The sequence below is a fragment of the Abramis brama genome, assembly GCF_963993115.1.
Source record: "Abramis brama genome assembly, chromosome: 5".
Classification (NCBI taxonomy): Eukaryota; Metazoa; Chordata; class Actinopteri; order Cypriniformes; family Leuciscidae; genus Abramis; species Abramis brama.
In genome coordinates, this window is record NC_139967.1 from 34,558,148 (window position 1) to 34,572,726 (window position 14,579).

Consider the following 14,579-nt stretch of genomic DNA (forward strand, 5'->3'; position numbering starts at 1 on the left):
AGTAGCCTAGTTGGTGATATGCGGTTGCTTAGGTTAGGGAAGGTTAGGGTCCCTCACACGGTTTGCAGCTTGACGTGCTGTGAGGGCTTGTGTGCATCAGTGATGCTGAGAGCTACGCCACTGGTACTTCACAACTACTGCTAGGGTCACCCATAGTGGACAGGTCTCAGCTGAGATGCCAGACGAAGACAAACCACCTGATTCTGGACAGCAGAAGATTGACCTGATGTTCCTGGCAGAAGACCACTGTCTTGTTACAACGACAACAACATCAGCGGTACCTGAATGGAAGAAAATTCATGATTCAAGAAAAACTGATTATTTGTGGAAGTCATCAATGGATCAATGGATCATTGAAAAATTCATGATTCAAGAAAAACTGATTATTTGTGGAAGTCATCAATGGATCAATGGAAGCAACCGATCGAACAGAACAAGGTAAAACAGATTAATATTAGCAAAGGCTGCATTCTTTCTTCAGCATTTTTGTAAAAGCATTCGGCCAATTAAATCAGAGGAATGCTCATATTATAATTTCTTACATTCTTGTATATGTATGATAAATATGAAATAATTCTCTTCTAAATTCAGGCACACGATCATATACAGGTAAGCAGAGAAAATGATTAAAATACAACAATTACTATTCACAGGTAAACACTATCACAGTAATCTGAACTTCATAAACAGACACTGTTCTTCTGTTTTGTCCTTGAAAAATAGCTCGATTGTAACTCTACACCCTTGCCTCATTTAGTATACCGGTTCTATGAATATGCAAATTAAGCAGCTCAGAGATCCACTCATTGACAATCACGTTGATCTGATTGGTTACAAGGTAGTTTGTGTTTCACTGCAGTTTTAAGGAGAAAACACTCAGCAGTGTTGCTGACTTATGAATTTGCACATGGTTTGTCTTAAAGCATATTAAAAACACCACAGACATATAAATGTCAGGATGCACACTCGGATAACAAGGTTAGAAGGATTCAGAATAACTTTTAATGTAGCTTTCGTTGGACAGCAGGTAAATTCAGATGCACAAACAGATACTGTGAGAATAACATTGATGAATGATCGTCTTTTCTCTTGTAGATAACGGCAGGCTTGAATGTGGCATGAAACACAAATCCGAGGAACACAGAGCATGGACACCAAGGAGAATGTGGGATCTCAGGACGAGTTAAACAGGTAAGTATCACAGGTAAGTATCACAAGGATGTACTGTGGAAACAGACTGGAACAGTTCGGGAACAATAGTCTGAAATGCACAGAGAGCAGGTTAGTGGGTCTTTTCTAGTTCAAGGTTCGACAGGGACTGGAGGTGAGGTGTGTTCCTTTGTAGTGCTCAGTGATTGCTGGGATTGATGACAGGTGCAGGTGATTAGTATGATCTTTGTGTTGTGGATGTGAATGAGCCTGACTGATTCCTGACAATAAACAACATTAAAAACTTGAATTTCACCACAGGGGGACTTTAAAAAGTCCACCGCAAGGATCCATTAGGCTTCTATTCAAAGGGTAGAAATACCTGCAGAAATACTCATAAGATATTCTTATAAAAAGATGTGAAATAGTTTTTTGTGTGAATAGAATGCAACAGAAAACATTTAGCTTTAAATATTTAATTTTGATCTCATTCATACTTTTGAGACATTTTTCTCCAGCCACCACTGTAATAAATTAAAATAGCAATAATGATAAATGGAAACAAATTATAATACAAATCAATATTGCACGAGTTCATGTTATCATAATACTGTACTTGAAACAATGAATCAGTCCTCCATTGGTCAAAGAGCTCAATCATCAATCGCTGTTGTCACAGAAATGGACATTAGTTTTCTTTTCTCGTTGTTGTATTTCTGACTGCTGACACATCCATAGATTTCCCACTCTCCTATTTAACTGAAGTGTCGTCTGCTGAGGGAGTCAAAGCTGAACAATAACAACAAACAACAGGTTTATATGTTATTTTCATGATTCTAATTGGTTAAATTTAGATTTTTTTCTTTTTATTTCTGTGGTGCCATGTACTTACCTATGCTTGCAGGGTCCACAATCTGGACTGGAATGGCCTGTCCGTCCTCCAACAAGATCTGTGTGATGCCACCTTCAGCTCCGGCATTAGTCACCGAGGTCACACTCACTGGCTGGCTCATGCCGAGCAGGGTCGGGGGGGTCACACAGAGATATGCTTTCACCAGCACTGGCCCTTGACTGGAGGAACTGGGACGGACTCAGCAGAACAGGCTGTGGAGGTGCAGGGCTGGACAGCTCTGGGGCTTCTGGTGGTGGTGGGGGTGTAGGTTGGGCAGTGTCTTCAACTGGACACAAGGCAGGCTGTATCTGGATGGCCTATCAGACAAGAGGAGAGCACCCTTAAAGGATAAGTTTGCCAACCAGCTTTGTCCCAGGCAACAGGGAACATTCTCACAAATGAAGCCAGGCAAGTGTTTATTAACAAACATTCTTCCATTAACGTTAATAGAACATTTGTTCAAAGTTATATGTTTTTAAATAATGTTCTCAAAACTTTAGCACAAAAACAATGAGTTTTTTTCTGAAATATTTTAGTTGGATGTTTATCTAACATTGTTTCAAAATGTTCAGAGAACATTCAAAAGTAACATTCACATAATGTTTGCAAAATTATAAAATTGAATGTTCCCTTAACGTTCGCATTAACCAACAAAAGTTTAACAAAAAGTTCAAAACAAAAATGTATAAAAAATTATTACATAATCAGGTTTTCAAGCATTTAATTTGAATGTTTTTTGTTTTGTTTCTTCAATTATACTATCAGAACAGTTGATCACCCTGAAACTTTTTACATTTATTCAGAAATTAAAAAATGAATGCATTAATTTAATAAATGAATAGATCCATATAAAAAATGATCATTTCAGGACAGGGTCACCTGGAGATGTGCAAAGATCTTGGGCTGCAGTGAGGTGAGAGAGCTGAAGAGCTGCACAGCCTCTGGAGAAAGAGTGTCACTCTCTTCCAAGAGTCCTTCCTTCTGAGGGGACACTGTCAATATAACAGCAGTACACTAGATTCTGTGGCAGGGTAAACAATGCTTATACTTGGACTACAGGTATGTGCTTTCTTTTTGAGGCAGGACCTTTCCTCTGCTCTCTAAATTGTATTGAATGATTCCAGGATTATTGTTTTAATAATGTATGTCGGATTTCAAACAGTATTTTACCATCCACAGTAGCAGGAGTCAGGGTCAAAGTCTCTGGAAGCAGGTTATTAGCCTCTGCTTTCCACTGCAACAACAACATAAAAATAAATGCTTACTACAGAAAATGGTTGGCATATTTGTGCTCACCAATCTAATGCTTTACAAACATGTTTTCTGTTCACACCTGTATCTGAGGTAGCCAGTGGTCCCGCCGTCAGCTGAAGAGCTTTCTGAGCCTCATGGATGTGGTTCTTGATGTCATTGACAGTGGGAAAGTAACACAGACTGTGTCTCTCAGGCACTTCCTCTGACAAAGCAACGGTAAATATTTTTCCAGCAAATAAAACAAAGGAGATTTGAAACCATCTGAGTCATACCTGAGCTGCTTGCGGACAGTGTAAACTTGGTTATGACCTTGTGCTACCAACTCACAGATCTTCTCTGCCACGAGCGGGTGTAGTCGAGAGGGTAGGGACGCCCCATCCTCCATCGTGACATCCTGCATGGCTTCACTGTCCAGCTCCTCTGTCTCTTCCTCTTCATCTTCATTTTGTTCTTCCTCTGCAAAGCAGATCTGCTCTGGAAGTGGAGGCAGGTTTGCGCAGTGTCCACGTCATGGTACAGGTGAGCTTTCTCTGTGGGGAGCCGGGTGTAATACCTGTCTTGGCTTTGTAGAGTATGTTTTGATTCGTTTCTTGCTCTGACCCTTTTTTAGGTTGAACGCCCTTCCTCCGTGGACCAAACTGGCTTTCCATCACAATGGCTCTGCTCCCTTAAAACCATATTAAAGATCAAGATAAAATGACTTTGTGTGCATATTGTAAAACCATTACATTATCTGCAACAACAGCATTCAATCAAGGCTTAAGAACAAGGCATGTCCAGCCTTGACATGCAACTTGCTATTGTAAGCATTCTCATTCTAGAAACAATTTGATTGAACAAAAATCTGGACAAATTAGTATGGAAGCTTGTTTACGCCATAGAATAAAAAATTCAAAATGGAATTAAAAAGGACTAGGGTAATTATCTTACAATTCTGCCTTTTTTTCATGCAATTGCGAGTTTACATCTCGCAATTCTGACTTTTTTTCTCAGAACTGTGTGATATAAACTCGCAGTTGCGAAATATAATGTCAGAAATGTAAAATAAAAGTTAAAAAATAAAAAAATTACTTTATTTCTCGTTATTGCAAGTTTATAACTGTGAGATAAAAGTTGCAATTATCTCTTAAATTGTTTTATTCCATAATGATTTGGTCTGTTTCCCCCCAAAAAAAGATCAAGACTGTAAATTTTAAATTCACACACAATGCTTTTTAAATGTTTGGCGTTGGTAAGATTTTTTTTAATAGGTCTCTGAAGCTCACCAAGTCTGCTTTTTTTAATCAAAAATATAGTAAAAACAGTAACATTGTGAAATATTATTACAATTCAAAATAACTGTCTTCTGTCCAAATATGTTTAAATTGAACTGAAAATGTTTCTGCTTAATCTTTATGAATGCCTTCACTGTCATTTTATATTTATTTAATGCATCCTACTGAATGAAAGTATTTCTTTCTTTCAAACAAATCGTATCTGCTAAAGTTTCATTTGCTAATTTTGTGAGCCAATATACCACTAGCATTATTCAGATGTCCCCAAATTTACAGACATCGATTAAAATTCCAATTTTGAATTATAGTCAAAACTCATTAAAATAACATAGACTACATGACTATAAACAGCTTTAAGATAATGTGTTGCTGTAAATGGATCTGTTTGACAGAGGGCTCTACGCACAATAGAAAAAGTACAATGCATTTAGGTTATTTCCATGCATATTACACTACTTTTTTTAAGTTATTATTTAAATTTTTGTAAGTGAACAAAAATTGTCCAAACCCACCCCCAAAAACCTCAATTTATCAATTTTCTACTGGACAAAGCTCACGCCCACGCAGTCTTAGAGCTCAGTTTGGTGCCCCTGGTGGTAATGGCTTCACTGGGGGCTCAAATACATGAGAAGACATTTCAGTAAAACTGTCAATAATTTAAGGTACACTTAAACTCCAGGAATGGGGCATGGCCTGAAGCAGCTTTCTTGTTGTTCAAGCAAGGGATAAATTGAGCCAGACCAGGAGTTTAATTGGGTAGTTTGCTTGTCAACCCATTCCATATGCATATGAATGCTTTTTACTAATCCAGTACATATTTTCCAGCTCCATATTTGCGCAAAACTTGTAAAATCTGTGTTCAAATAAGTGATTTTCAACATTTAAAACAATTAGGCTGTAAAAAAAAAAAAAAAAGCATCAACAACCTCACAACAATGTGCAACTTTCACTGTAAACTATTTGAAGAATTTTAACTGTTGTTGGATGAATAAACTTTTTTATTAAACGGCCTAAATGTAAATAAATCTTTATTTTGCTGTTAAGAAAAGTAAAAATAATCCTAAAACTGCCGATATAAATGTAAGGGTTGTTTTCACAATGAGCCACCTGTATTTGTGTCCTGGCCCTTTAAATTTTCCCGACCAATCGGGAAGCTCTGCTGTCTTATTGCACACATCCTTTTCCGTCTCAAGCAAAACACTAAACACACAGGCGCTGTATGCTCATCTCCAGGACAACAAAACACCCAGAGAGAAAACAAAAACAAAAAAACAGTTGCCGCAGGTATTCATATTTTTAAATAAACAATTATATTTACCTCATTCCTGTGACGATGTGTCTTCATCGTTAGTTTTCCTCCATTCTTTACTGTCGTCCATCCAGTTTCTGGTTTAGCTCTGCACAATTTCCAGGCCTGTACTAACCACACTAATATCCTCGTGTCAACTTAAAACGTTTGTGCTATCAGAAAATATAGACCAGCATATACATCTAAATATCATGACATTATGTGCCTTATAAATGTTTTAACTAAACACGTGCGTTTGGAAACGTAGTAATACAGGTAGACACAAAGTATATGGTGCCCTGCTGAAAAATCCAGCATAAACATATCTTAAGATGGTGACCAGTAATGCTGGATTCTACAGCAGGGTTGTAAGATTTAAATCTATTATGTCTACTAAATTGTACATTTTTCTAATAGTATACCATGGCTCAGGACGGGGTGATACTGCAATTCAACTTTCCCACGTTTGGGGACTCCATGCTTCAAAAGATGGATGCTCTTCGTCGAGACAGACGTTTCTGTGATGTAGTGATCCGCATCAATGAATTGGAAGTGCCTGGACACAAAGTGGTATTTGCTGCTGGCTCCCCTTTCCTTAGAGACCAGTTTGTCCTTCAGGACTCGCATGAAGTACAAATATCTACACAGCAGGATGCAGAGGTTGGACAGAGGCTTCTTTTGTCTTGTTACACTGGGACCCTTGAGTTCCCGGAGCTGGAATTAGTACACTACTTAACCGTTGCTAGTTTCCTACAGATGGGTCATATTGTAGAACAGTGCACCGAAGCTCTAAATAAATTCATAAAACCACACGAGGTTAAAGACGAGCGTGCATCATCTCGACAGCCCTCGGACTATAACGCACAGCGTGGCCCACCAGCTGTGGAGACGGTATGTGATGAAGAGGATGAGGTAGACAATGATGGAGAAGACAACTTCATTGAAGAAGAAGAAGAAGATGATGATGATGACGATGTAATCATACAGCCCAAGTCTCCACCTGTGTTTAGAAACTCTCAGAGCAACAATAGAGATGAGGACAGTCCCATTAGCATTGTTAAGGTGGAATCAATAGATGAGCGGATGTCTGATAACTTCCAGAGTCGCTCAAGTCGCTCTCCGAAACTGCGCTCACCTGAGCCACAACACTCCCTGATAAACTCCACAGTGGAAACCCGGCCTGCCGAACTCACCGTTAACCCTGCAGCTGAATGTTCGCTGTCCCCACCTGGAACCAGTGGCTCGGGGAAGGGGAATCTTTGGGGATGCTCAAGGAATTCCGATAAAGGAATGCAGTGGTACCACCAGTGCCCGAAATGTGCTCGCGTGTTCCGTCAACTGGAGAACTACGCCAACCATCTGAAGATGCACAAGCTGTTTATGTGCCTCTTGTGTGGAAAGACATTTACCCAGAAAGGAAACCTGCACCGGCACATGCGCGTCCATGCCGGCATCAAACCCTTCCAATGTAAGATATGTGGAAAGACTTTTACCCAGAAGTGCTCGCTGCTAGACCACCTGAACCTTCACAGTGGGGACAAACCACACCGTTGTAATTATTGTGACATGGTGTTTGCACATAAACCAGTTCTCCGTAAACACCTGAAGCAGATCCATGGAAAAAACAGTTTTGACAATGCCAACGAAGGCAGTTTGCTTGAAGGATTATAAACTCATATCAATATAAGTTACACAGACATAACTTTGTCTTGCAGACACAATTCTGTAAATCGGTGTTCTTAAGCAGGGGGCCGGGGTCTACTAGGGAGCCTCAGCAAACCTCCCAAGATGGTCCCAGTAAGTCTTAAATGCCTGGTTTCGCAGGTAAGGCTTAAGCCTAGTCCCAGACTAAAATGTATGTTTGAGCTGTTTTAACTGAAAACAACTTGCACTGACATATCTTAAAATATGTCGATGCCATTGTTTTGTCTCAAGACACACACCAGTAAAGTTTTTTTTCTAAGGCACGTTAGGTTTAAAAGCTACTTAAATGTTCCAATTGAACTAAGCCTACACATAGCCTAATCTAAGCCATCTGTGAAACCAGGCCAAATGATTTAAATGTAATTGTATTAAACACAAAAAGACAACATTAAATTGACATTATATTTATTTATTTTTATTACAACAGATGTACCAAAGGTACATAACAGCCTATTTAGGATGGACTTCAAATATTGTCTTGGACAGGGATGTCCAAATCTGCTCCTGGAGGACTCCAACCCCGACTGAACACACCTGAAAGAGCTAATCAAGGTCTTAGGCATACTAGAAACTTCCGAGCAGTTGGAGCTAAACTCTGCAGGACATTGTCCCTCCAGGAGCAAGACTGGACACCGCTGGTCTTGGACAAAGGGGGGCCTATGAGTAAAAAAAAGAAAATAAAGTTGAGAGCGACTACTGTAAGTCATTAACGTCTGCTGGTTGGTAGATACATGTGCAGTCAAAATCAGGTTTAATGTCTTTTTTTTGCAAACTGCAGGTCTCAAGGTATTAAACTGATTTTGAATGCTGCTGTGGCATCATTTGACTGTGTCATATCTTTTGTAAAGATTAAAATATATTGTTTCGGTACATCTGATCTGACTGTATTTCAGTTTTGAATGCTAACGTATTACTTCCTCATTATTCCAACACTATGTGCAACTCTTGGTCTATAATGAATGTTTTCATACTTCCATCCGTGTAAACATGCCAGAATTTGGAGAGAATCGCTGTGACTCGTTAATAAATAACTGCAGATACTGCATGAAATGCGCACTTGCTTTTGTTAATGTTTGTCATGTGTGCTATATACAAATGAACGTGGACAGTTTGCATAATACATTAAGGATTACAACATTCAAATCGGGTCCAATTATGTTTATTTCTTTACTTTTATGGCAGCTCTATCATGGTGGCAGAGTGTTATCGTGGACACATTGCATGTCGACCTCCGTCCACTGGAAGATTTACACCCGTTATAAATGTCGCTGCATCAGATGCCAGGAAGGCGATAGCATGAGCTACTTCCTCTACTTCCCCTGGTCTGCCGAGAGCATGGGTCACCTTGGTTTTCTCAAGGAACTGCAGCAAAGCAAAAAACACATGACGTGTGATTAATTGGAAACGTATATTACAATGAAATAAACACTCTCGCATTAGATAAAGCATTTGACCTGAGCATACTGGTCCTCATCCAGTCCTGCACGCTTGTGAACTTCTGTTATAATTACTCCTGGGCTGTAAAGACAAAGCTTTTCAAGTCATTTTGTATTCAATGTAGCAATTGTATGGCACATAAAAAAATAACAGCAGAAAGAAACTTACCCTACTGAGTTGACTCGTACTTGCTTCGATGCTAACTCTACAGTTAACATAAGGTGAGAAAACACTTATTTGTACAGTAGTAATACCCAAGCCCTTTGGATTAATTACAAACTAGTAGTAGGAGAGACCAGGGCTAGTTGTCACACTGTTTACTCCAGTGGTTTATTTTCAAAATCAATTTCTACGAACGCACATAAAATTGGCTACAAAAATATATTTATCATTTAACCATTAAAGAGTTAGTTCGCTCAAAAATAAAAATTGTCAACAATTACTCACCTTTTCGTTCATCTTCGAAACACAATATTTTAAATAAAATCTGAGCTATTTCTATCCCTCCATTGAGAGTCCACGCAACGATCACTTTGTCACTTAAAAAATTCATAAAGAGATAAAACTAATCCATATGAATTGAGCGGTTTAGTCCAAATTTTCTGAAGAGACTTAATCGCTTTATGAACAGATTGAATTTATGCTTTTGTTCACATAAAACATTGATATGCGAACATAAACAGAAGCTCAACCAAACCTGTTTGACGCGTGAGAACAAACCTCATTGGTTCTTGCGGAAGCTCAAATGAGCTGCGTAACACATGAGAATGAACCTCGTTGGTTCGTCGCTCAGATTTTATTAAAAATATCTTCATTTGTGTTCTGAAGATGAACAAAAGTCTTTACCACATGGAACAACATGAGGGTGAGTAATTAATGACAGAATTTTCATTTTAGGGTGAACTAATCCTTTAATTCTCCAATAGCAGGTCATGTCACAACGGAATATGCTATTAAACAGCCTATTAGCTAAATTAAAACACTAAAAAAATTATGAAACCAAGCAATTCAAAACAAATTAAACAGCAAAAATGTAAAAGGTAATATGCAACAATACCAAACCATTGTTTTGGTCAACAAATATTGTAAATTATATGTATATATGTATAAATAGAACAGAACAGAACCTGAAATTTGTTTAAAGATAAAGGAAAACGTGTGGAACAAGCCTATTAACTCGAAACTGTAGTTACTGAGAAATAGACCTTGTGACAACTTCCCCATGCGGCAAATAGCCCCGGTTTTCTGTAAATAATATTGATGATTCTTGAGATGTCACCTCACCCAGAGCAACACAGCGTGTGAACTGGTCGATGGCTGATTTGGACATACAGTAGGCAAGTACACCAGGAAACTATAACAAACAGAAAAAATGTGTAAGCATATCAACCAGAGCCTACTAGTACGGAGCCCCCCTAGTCCCACTTTGTCAAAAAAATGAATTATAACTACCTTGTTACTATCTCGTTATACTATCTATACTATACTATAGTATACTATTATAGTACTATAGTAGTGTATACTATGGTATACTACTATTCTATCTCGTTACTAGGCCACAAGTTACTATCTTGAGGCCACGAGATAGTTATAATTAATTTTTTTTGACAAAGTGGGACTAGGGGGGCTCCGTATTCATGAATAAAACAATGAGCAAATATTTTGTATTTCTATGGTTTATGGCTCATTTGATACTGAAACTGTATAAACTGATCAAACTCACTGATCGCTGCCCATTCACACTGGACACATTCACAATTGAGCCTTTAGTTTTGATAAGATGTGGCACGCAGAGATGAGTAAGATGATATACTGATCTGAAAGAAAAGAAAATGTTTGACTTTGTGTCTTCTTGTCCTTATATAAAGTCAAAGATCCACATCTTTAGATTATTTTATTGCAGGGGTTAAATAAATCTATAAATCTTTAAATAAACCCATTGCAGAGGCTGAGGGTCCATGGAAAGGTTTAGACAAAAACTGTGTAAAATAAATAAATAATAAATAAATAAATAATACATTATAATCATATAATACTACGAGTAAAACATGTCAAAATGTAACTTAATATACACTCTCTGCCTTTTAAATTTTAGTTTGGAGGTCCCTCACATGAGGATGGCCATATTTTAGGGTCTGTGACATCTAAATGATTTAAAACCCCAGATCTACTAAATCCCATGCACAGATGACTCACACAGATGACAATTTTTACCTGACATTAACAGACATGACCTTGTCATACTGGGCCATATCTGTTGTCTCTATACTGCCCATGGCGAGTATTCCTGCACTGTTGATCAGGACATCCAGCTTCCCAAAGTGAGCAATGACCTCTTCAACTGTCCTCTTCACAGTATCCTCATCTGTCAAGTCTCCTGGCACCAATAAGGGCTAAAGACATTTGACAGGGGCCAAAGGGACATAGATGAGTATTTATTTGTAAATAATAATAGCATATTAAAATGATTTCGATTGCATTTGACATATTTCAGTGTGCTTTACTTTAACTGCTCCACAAGCTTCGCACTCTTTTGCGACTTTGGTGAGATTTTCTACATCGCGTCCATTCAGCGCCAGCCGGGCACCCAGTTTGGCGAACAGTACGGCTGTGCCAGCTCCTATTCCCGAACTTGCGCCAGTTATCAGCGTGACTTTGTCGTTTAAAGAGCAAACCTAAAACGCCAAATCAAGTTGACAGTTTAGTGTGTAACGTAGTAGGCTACAATACAGAAACAGTTTTTGGATTTCAATTAGTAATATTGAAGTTCTGTGAGTGTTTGTAAAATATACTCGACCTACTTTAAATGCACCTGGAGTTGCCATTTCCACAGCTCCTCTCTCTCTCTGACTGGATCAACTTTATTTCTCCTCTCGCTCACGTGCTCTTGTCTAGTAGTGAACTAGTTACGTCATCATTGTGTACCTACAAGAGCATTTTAACAGTTCAGTCCATTCATTTATTTTTCGATGAAGTCAATCAAATATTAATTGATTTTTTCAGTTTTATTATTACAGTAATTTTATTATAAGTCTAACTGATGCGGAATTAACATAATTTATTGGATGTACTAGCGTGTTTACCTATATTTCCGGGTTAGCTTCATAACGATTTCAAAATTGTAGTCGGTTTTTTTTTTTGCCTTTCAAAATTGTAGTTCTTACAAACTGAAGAATAAATTCAAAACAAGGGGAAAAAAAACCCTATCAATTTTGTGAGAAACTTTATTTGTCAAAGTACAATTGCTCATCTGATTATTTCCCCCCCCTCATAATTTCCCAACATTAAAACGGCTACATTTAAAAACACAATGTAAAAGTTTATTGCTGAAACAGAGGTGAGTCAGTGTGTACATATTATGAAACAGCATGAAAGCAACAAAAAAAGGGCACAAAATATTTCTATTTACAATACAAGGCATTATACATGTTTCGCATCAATCAACCAGCAAATGGGTTGGCATGGACAGTAACATCCTTAATACGGACATCATTGAGAGGACGAAAAGTCTTCTCATTCACAGGGAGTTTCTCTAGTTCATCCAGAGTTTCCAGTCCATCTATAATTCTGTAACAAAGGATGAGTTTGTGTTACAATTCATTACCATTAATACAATACATATAACAGAATTAAATATACAAAAAACTATTAGCTAGTTTATTCATTGAAATGATCAATCACATAAAATAATAACTGAAAATAAAACACTACCAAAAGAAAAAAGAAAGAAAATAAAACATACTTTCCAAAAACAGTGTACTTCATGTCCAGGTGAGGCTGTTTTGCATATGTGAAGAAGAACTGTGATGCATTTGTGTTTGGTCCATTATTTGCCATGGACACGACACCCCGGACATTGTGCTACAGAAGACAGACATTAAAGGGAGGATTGAGTTTGATAAGACTAGACAGATGTATAAATTGCTGTTTAAGTCATCTAGTGCAGACATAATTAACTTGCTTGCTGGATACTGGGAATATTACTTTTAGCACAGACTAGATGGTTGAGAGGTTTTAACATAGACTGATGTGATATTGAAGTTGACTGAAGATTCTGAACTCCCTGAAACACCTCGATTGTAGTCTTGAGTTTTCTTCCAGCAATGTACACGTCACAACATTCCTAATTTAAATAATTCCCACCCCAAAGAATATACCAAAAATGGGACAAGGCCTAGATGAGTTGTGTTGAAACTAGGGGTGTCGCAATATACCGGTGTTGACGATAATCGTGATATTCAAAGCATGAAATATCGACATCGTGTTATTTTAGAGTGTGACAATATACCGGTATTGGCGATAATAACCACAATGTTTAAAATGAATAGGACTCTTATGATAACATGACACGTAAATACTACAGCGCCAGTACCTGGTTGACCTCTCAAGTGTCAGTATTGCACCCGCGAACACCTGTCAAATAAGAAGACGACGCAGCGCTCGTCCGCGCTCGCGTAGCTAGAGTGAAACACTCTGTCCACAACCGAAAAAAGTAAGCTCGCCAGTAATAAGAAAAGAGTTCTTCGACTTCATCAAAGAAAACAGCACATTAAAGATGGTCGCACACCGGACGAGAAGCGCAGCGCCACGTATTTAAAATTAGAACACATTCTGTATGAGTGTACACCTTTTACAGTCTATGGTGTAGGCTACACACACTATTTTTATATTAAATTTACATTATATTTGTCTCAAATCATCCTAAATGATTTCACCCTGTGCTGCAATATACATTTAATTTTACATTTATTTACAGAAATCAGCTGCTTGAAAGAAAATTGCTGATGTTATCGGATTTTCAGGTGATATTCTCAATGCATTCAGTTAACGGACGCTCTGAGGTAAAGTGTTCAGATGACAGACTCAGCAACTATTGTATTTAATTGTACAGTATAATCATAACATAGTACAGACATTATCTCAATTCCATAATGTCCTTAAACATAATGATATTGCTGGCCATAAACTGAGAAAGTGCGCGTCCGGTGTGCAATACCTCGAGTTGTCATAGACGCAACGCGTAAATTATTTTACTAGTCATGGAATGGGAAACGTGACATTAACTGTTAACAGGGGGTTTCTGTGTTCATATATTTAATAAAGGGTGATTATTAAAATTAAGAACCCTGTTTTCTTTACTAATCTTATTTTTGTATTTGTATTTGCACTTGATTTTTTTTGTTCAAATCTGCTATCTGCATGACTTTATTGGCAATAGGTTTAAGAGCTTTTCAGTTCTTCAGGAAACCTTCAGACAGTGTTTGGCTTCAGTTTAAAACCAGATAAACTTCACATGCTTGTCTTCCTTCACAAAAATTTGCCATAGATTGAGTACGCAAGAAGTAAAAATGCATGTGCCTTGTGTTTATCAGTATCCTTATGTTTGTTGGGTAAAAAAGAAAAACTATATAAACAAAGTAAAAATTAATTTGACTGATAACTACTGCAACAATGTAAAATATGTGAAAAATAATGTGTTTTCTGAACATTCAAAGCATGAAAACCTATTCTAGCAGACCCCAAAAACAAAACCAAGACTTTGAAAAAGGTCATAATAGGTCTCCTTTAATCACCAAATCAA

General features: G+C 37.8%; 3 protein-coding genes and 1 pseudogene across 8 annotated transcripts in view; 1 reads left to right on the forward strand and 3 right to left on the reverse strand.

Annotated features, from left to right (window-relative positions):
* Positions 1 to 1,749: 1,749 nt before the first annotated feature.
* Positions 1,750 to 5,400, reverse strand: LOC311083787 (calcium-responsive transcription factor-like; annotated as a pseudogene). The gene is made up of 6 exons: positions 5,373 to 5,400; positions 3,373 to 3,962; positions 3,212 to 3,275; positions 2,921 to 3,033; positions 2,042 to 2,358; positions 1,750 to 1,938 (listed from the first exon to the last, which is right to left on the reverse strand). The product of its transcript is annotated as a calcium-responsive transcription factor-like (transcript).
* Positions 5,401 to 5,759: 359 nt separating this feature from the next.
* zbtb26 (zinc finger and BTB domain containing 26) lies at positions 5,760 to 8,129 on the forward strand. 4 transcript variants are annotated; one of them, XR_014606171.1, is made up of 4 exons: positions 5,760 to 5,853; positions 6,275 to 7,325; positions 7,573 to 7,654; positions 7,989 to 8,129. XR_014606171.1 is itself a non-coding variant. In XM_084114093.1 (3 exons), exons 2-3 carry the CDS (start codon positions 6,281 to 6,283, stop codon positions 7,584 to 7,586), a joined length of 1,059 nt encoding a protein of 352 aa, XP_083970219.1. In that variant the 5' UTR covers positions 5,763 to 5,853; positions 6,275 to 6,280; the 3' UTR covers positions 7,587 to 7,972. The 4 variants fall into 4 exon arrangements, 2 of the variants coding, with proteins under 2 accessions (XP_083970219.1, XP_083970218.1); XR_014606172.1 differs by having other exon boundaries at positions 5,763 to 5,853; positions 7,573 to 7,681; positions 7,989 to 8,124; XM_084114093.1 differs by lacking the exon at positions 7,989 to 8,129 and having other exon boundaries at positions 5,763 to 5,853; positions 7,573 to 7,972.
* On the reverse strand, positions 7,950 to 11,942 carry LOC311082913 (3-oxoacyl-[acyl-carrier-protein] reductase FabG). Of its 2 annotated transcripts, XM_084114096.1 has the most exons (9): positions 11,800 to 11,942; positions 11,503 to 11,673; positions 11,213 to 11,391; positions 10,722 to 10,815; positions 10,283 to 10,352; positions 9,167 to 9,203; positions 9,016 to 9,079; positions 8,733 to 8,923; positions 7,950 to 8,218 (listed from the first exon to the last, which is right to left on the reverse strand). In XM_084114096.1, exons 1-8 carry the CDS (start codon positions 11,821 to 11,823, stop codon positions 8,765 to 8,767), a joined length of 798 nt encoding a protein of 265 aa, XP_083970222.1. In that variant the 5' UTR covers positions 11,824 to 11,942; the 3' UTR covers positions 7,950 to 8,218; positions 8,733 to 8,764. The 2 variants fall into 2 exon arrangements, with proteins under 2 accessions (XP_083970222.1, XP_083970221.1); XM_084114095.1 differs by having other exon boundaries at positions 7,950 to 8,923.
* A 354-nt stretch (positions 11,943 to 12,296) lies between these two features.
* Positions 12,297 to 14,579, reverse strand: part of ppil3 (peptidylprolyl isomerase (cyclophilin)-like 3) — a 359,195-nt gene continuing 356,912 nt past the window's right edge. Inside the window, exons 6-7 of the mRNA XM_084114550.1 lie at positions 12,741 to 12,859; positions 12,297 to 12,565 (exon numbers count right to left, since the gene is read on the reverse strand). Of these exons, the coding sequence (XP_083970676.1) occupies positions 12,439 to 12,565; positions 12,741 to 12,859 (246 nt within the window). The 3' untranslated portion in view covers positions 12,297 to 12,438. The remainder of the gene's footprint in view (positions 12,566 to 12,740; positions 12,860 to 14,579) is intronic.